Raw genomic sequence first — 5,876 nt, 5'->3', positions numbered from 1 at the left:
GAATTGCATGTGTGTCATTTCAGGTAAACCTTGCAACACTGTTGAGGTAGGTGTCACTTTCATCAGCTCCATTTCATATGAAATAATAGAAAGAGCACAATTATTTCCAAATATCAGAAAGAAGAAAAATGGCAGAAGCAGGTCTTAGCTCAAGGGTTCCTGGTCAGAAGCCCACACTCTCAACACAGAGCCTCACAGAATCCCCACAGGGAGGCTAGGAAGAGTTAGTAGGAAGGAGGCAGCAAGCCACTGGCCTGAAAAGGTGGATGAACAAGGGTTGGAAACATAGAGGAAATATTCTCAGACAACAGATACAGCACCACACAGAGTCACTCAACTTTTCTTTCATTTCCATTCATTTCATAAAATGAATGGATCAGTGAAGAATGAAGGGAAATCATAAAAGAAGCAGAGAAGCTAAAGCCTTTTCAGGGTGGAAAAGATGCACAAGAATTAGGGTAATTTTAGAAAACAACATCCAGTCTCCAAATATCAGCCCTCCCATCTCTATTGAGTAACTAGTCTGAATTTTTACAGAGCTTTCAGATGTAATCATTAATTCTATCCATATTTTTAGAAACCAAGGAGAATTACAAATGCTGAAAAGCCAGAGGTTAATAAATCTTTAAAAAAATATTAAGGGAAAGACACACAGACTTCAAAAAATACAACCATATGTTAGAACAGAATCCCTGGAGTGTTAAAAATACATTTAGATATAATCTATGGGGATGTTATAGACTAATAAATGCCTCATTTTGTGAAAATTGCATTCATTCAAAACTATAATGAGTGCCTAATAAGTGCTCTCATGAAGATTACATTTTTAAATGGGGAAGATGGGTACAGGAAGTAAGTAATCAAATATATACAGGAATATAAAACAGGTTAAGTATTATAGCAAGCAACATTTAGTAGGGATGCCATGTGTAGGATGGTCAGAGAAGGTTTCTTTAAAAAGGTGATCCTTTGAGAAGAAAGTGAGATAATGGACTACCCAGTGGGAAGTGCTGGTGCAATGGTCCTGTGGTTGGAGGGTGCTGGATGAGTTCACAGAGCAGAGGGCTTCTGTGTGACTGGCATGGAGGGATGGAGAAAGTATGTATCATAGACAACATTTGAGAAGGAACAGGGGGAAGGAGAATGAAGGTCTTGAGAGTTTGGAACAGAGCAATAATATGACCTAAAGTTTTATTTTCTCAGGATCTTTACTGTTGCTTTGTGGGAAATGCCATAAGGGATTATCCAGGCCATATTTGCCCCCTTCCTCTTCCTTCGCAGCAAGGTGCTAGACTTGCTCATGTTTGTACCTCTCTTGTCAAGGACAGAGTCTGACACAACAATGACAGTTGGATGAAACCTTTGGCAATGCAACTAGAACTGCAGTCATGTACTGGCGCCAGAGGAGGAACCACTCATCCACATTACAGCAAAGACTATCTTGGAGGTTGTGGTGGTTAACTGACTAATTGTCAACATCAGTGGGAATGCCCAGGTGATTTGAGTCAGCATGGTTGCTGAATGGTATCAAAGGAGAATGAGCAGGAACAATTTCAGCTGATCTTCCTTGAAAGAGCTTTGTTGGGGCTGCTTTTCTTCAGGAGAGTTTTGGCAGTTTTTCTTCTAAGGATCTTTAGCTGTTTTCTTTTCCCGTCTTCAGCTCGGACATTGTCTCCTGGTTTCCAGAGCAGATCCCTCAGCCTTGGCACAGATACTTCAGATTCAGCACTGGCCCTTGGCCCTTTCTGGTGCAGATCCTTCAGTGTCCCATCTCGGATCCTTCAGCCTCATTACAGACTTGCATGGGACACTGCCGTGGGCTCCAAGCCCTCGACTGGATCCTTCAGGTCTCCAGCGCTCAAACAGACATCTTGCTCTCTTCTATATCTGACTCTAGTAAGCACTGAGTAATACAGAGGTGTTATAAGGAATGCAAATGGGAACAGACACCATTTCAAACCTTATTTAACCAAACATATCTGTTTTGCCTGCTGTCAGTTTCCTTGAAAATCTCATTTTCACCCCACTGCAGGTCCAGATGGACATGCAAAACTAGACCTTATCTGGTTGGAAAACTGAGATCTATCTTGTTTGCATCCCAATGTTACAATGTGGGCCTCTGGGGAAGCTGTTGTACAATACACACATTTATTAAAAGCTTCTGCATCATCCGATAGGTACAGCCATCAGCCTTCTACCCTTACGATGAGCCGTCACATGTACCCCTAAAGCAGCAACCCCCCCCAGTTTCCTGTTAAAGCTTTTTGTGTACTCACTTTGAACAGAGTGAGGGCAAGAACCAGATGCTTTGTAAAGAAAGGTCCTGGCTAAGAACAGACTCCTGACTTTCTCCACTGAGTGGTATCTGAGTCTTAAGTATATCAGTCATTCAGAAAATAGGCAACATGTTGTCTCTGACTCCCAGCTTAACTGTGCCCTATGAAGCCAAGGTTGCATTTCTATTCCTTTCAATCATTGAGTTTGCAGTGGGGATCCTGACTAATGCATTCATTTTCTTAGTGAATTTGGGGGATGTTCTAAAGAGGCGGCCGCTGAGCAACTCTGACCTTGTGCTGCTGTGTCTCAGCATCACCCGGCTTTTCCTGCATGGGCTGTTGTTTCTGGATGCCATCCATCTCATCTACTTCCAGAAGATGAAAGATCCACTGAGCCACAACTACCAAACCATCATCATACTCTGGATGATTACAAACCAGATCAGCCTCTGGCTCGCCACCTGCCTCAGCTTCCTCTACTGCGCCAAGATTGTTCGTTTTTCTCACACCTGCCTGCTCTGCTTGGCAAGCTGGATCTCCAGGAAGCTCCCCCAAATGCTTCTGGGTGCGATTCTTTTCTCCTGCATCTGCACCATTGTTTGTTTGTGGGACTTTTTTAGCAGATCTCGCTTCACATTCACAGCTGTGTTATCCAGGAATAATACAGAATTCAATATAAAAATTACAAAACTCAATTTCTTTTATTCATTTCTCTTCTGCAATGTGGGGTCTATCCCCCCTTTCTTATTTTTTCTGGTTTCTTCTGGACTGCTTATTATCTCCCTGGGGAATCACATGAGGACTATGAGAACCCAAACCAGAGACTATCGTGACCCCAGCCTGGAAGGCCACGTCAAAGCCCTCATAGCTCTGGTCTCTTTCCTCTGTTTCTTTGTGGTGTCATTCTGTGCTGCTCTCATATCAGTGCCCTTACTGATGCTGTGGCACAACAAGGTTGGGGTGATGGTCTGTATAGGGATGATGGCAGCCTGCCCCTCTGGACATGCAGCTGTCCTGATCTCAGGCAATACCAAGCTGAGGAGGGCATTGGAGAGGATTCTGGTCTGGGTTCAGAGAAGCCTAAAGGTAAGGTCAGATGGCAAGGAAGATCCCAGGACTGAGAATGGGCATGAAATTGGCTCTTCATGAATGTGTCTCTGATTCCTCAGCAATATACCTGTGATTCTTTATGAAGCCTTCTCATCTCTGTAAACCATAACTAGAAGTCTCTCTGCTTTACATCAGTGGGCTCACTCAAAGAAGAATAGAATAATTAAAGCTGATAAGTGACTCTGGCAAGTAAAATGGCATTGGTTGTCTTGGTTGGCTTCTTTTATTTAGTAATATACACCTAAGTTTTCATTATTCCTTGGCATGGCTTGATAGCTCATTTCTTCTCGTGCTAAATAATATCCCACTGTCTGAGTGTACCACACTTTATTTATCCATTCGCCTCTCAAAAGGAATCTTTGTCACTTCCAAGATTTGGTAATTATGAAACATAATTCTGCAAACATTTGTGTGCAGATTTTTCAGTGGAAATGAATTTTAAACTCATTTGAGTAATTTCCAAGGAAATCAAATGCTCAACTATATAGTAAAAGTATGTTTAATTTTCGAAGAAACCACCCAACTGTCCTCCAAAGTGGGTGTACCATTTTGCATTCCCACCATCAGTGAATGAGAATTCCTATTGCTCCACCTCCTTGCAAACATTTAGTTCCCTCAGTGTTCTGGGCTTTAGCCATTCTAATAGGTGAGTAGTGGTATCTTATTGTTTACTCTGCATTTCCCTAATAACTTATGGTGTGGAGTATCTTTTCAATGATTAATGGCATGACTTCATTTTAACATTATATTTTTGAGACTCATGCATGAATCACAACTTATTTATCAACACAAAATTGATGAAAAATTGTATCTATAGTTTTGGAGCTATTAAGAATAAACATTCTTTTTGTGGTCATAGTTTTTATTTCTCTTAGATAAATACCTAGGAGTGAAATTACCATGTCATAAAGTTGAAGCAAATTTAAATTATAAGAAAGAGCTAGAGTTTTCCAAAGTGATCTTAAAATTTATGTACACATCCACAATATAGGAAAGCTATTCTCTTTCTCACCAACAGCAATTTGGTGTTGTCAGTCTTTTTAATTTTGGCTATTTCCATGGGAATGAAATTATTCTAATTTGCATATACCTTACAACTAATAATATAGAGGACTTTTTCATGTACTTCTGGACCACTTATACAGCTTAAAATGTAAAGAAACTATTTGCTTGCTCATATTCTTACACCAAGTTGTCTTTTTATTATTGATTTATAGGACTTCATTGATTTTTAGGATTTATATGTGTATATATGTATACAACTCGTAACTTGGTTTTATATTCATTTATCTTTTTATTATTGATCTGTAGGAGTTTTTTGTGTGTACAAAATATATACCTATATACATATTTATGTTTGTGTGGAACATAACATATACATATTTATAAATTCTGAGAACAACTACTTTGTACTATATATAAAATATTTTACCCAGACTATAGTTTTCCTTTTCATTTTCTTAATATTGTATTGATGAGCAGGAATTCTAAATGTTAATAAAGTTCAATTTGTCATTTTTATCTAATGTTTGTGCTGGGTCCCATCTAAGAAATATCTGCCTGCCTCCAAAATGAAAAAATAATCTCCTATGATTTCCTTCAAAATTTTAATAGTTGTCATTTTTATGTTTGGAACTATAATTCATCTTGATTTAGGTACACTGAAATTTATTTTTCATACATTTGAAAATATGAATTTTTCATATGTCTATCCAGGTAGCCCAGTATCATTTATTGAAGAGTTTTCATTTCCTAATTGAATCAACTAGACATTGTTGTAGAAAACCTTATGACTATATATGTATGCATAAATCGCTTTCTGGTCTCTATATTCTGTTTTATCGAACTCTAGCTATCACCAATATTTTACTTTCTTGTTTACTATACGTTACTAGTAAGTTTTGAATGTAGATATTGTGAGTCTTCCAATTTACTTTTCCAAAGTGTTTTGGCTAATCTGAATCTATAAATTTTGGGAAAATATGTGTATGCATATATGATATTTTATATATCATATATAAAATCTCCTTTTGGAATTCTAATTGTTGTGTTGGATCAAAATGGCAAGAGGAAAGGGAGAGGAAGGGGTGAAAAAAGAATTAATATGTGTCATATGTGTGTACCAACTCTCTACAATGAAGGTAATCATTATGTACTATAAACATGTATGAAAAACATAAAAACTTTAAAAATAAAAAATGTTTAGCTTGATCCTGTCTGAATAGGAATATCTCTTCCATTTATTTAAGTATTTAATTTCTCCTAATGTAATTTTTAGTATAGGAGTATTTTGATAAAGTTATCCCTAAGTATTCAATATTTTACAACGTTATTATTTATAGAACTATTTAAAATTTCATTAAATTTTTTGCTGCCAGTATATAAAAATTTATTTTTGCACATTAATCACATATTTTATGATTTTTCTAAATTAATGTTGTTGTAATTATTTACAATCTTCGAAATTTTATACTTAACCATGTCATCAGC

The 5,876-nt window shown here is 37.5% G+C and overlaps 1 protein-coding gene across 1 annotated transcript; it reads left to right on the top strand.

Annotated features, from left to right (window-relative positions):
• The first annotated feature begins 2,404 nt into the window (after positions 1 to 2,404).
• On the top strand, positions 2,405 to 3,425 carry Tas2r38 (taste 2 receptor member 38). Its single transcript, XM_004851359.2, has one exon. It carries the CDS (start codon positions 2,406 to 2,408, stop codon positions 3,423 to 3,425), a length of 1,020 nt encoding a protein of 339 aa, XP_004851416.1. The 5' UTR covers position 2,405.
• Positions 3,426 to 5,876: the final 2,451 nt, after the last annotated feature.

The sequence above is a fragment of the Heterocephalus glaber genome, unplaced genomic scaffold, assembly GCF_053883595.1.
Source record: "Heterocephalus glaber isolate CG9 unplaced genomic scaffold, H.glaber_assembly_v1.0 deba00000621, whole genome shotgun sequence".
NCBI lineage: Eukaryota > Metazoa > Chordata > Mammalia > Rodentia > Bathyergidae > Heterocephalus > Heterocephalus glaber.
This window is presented reverse-complemented; position numbering and strand designations above follow the sequence as displayed.

Excerpts from the sequence above, each read along its gene's own strand:
- Tas2r38 (XM_004851359.2), top strand. The coding sequence starts at position 2,406 with ATGTTGTCTCTGACTCCCAGCTTAACTGTGCCCTATGAAGCCAAGGTT.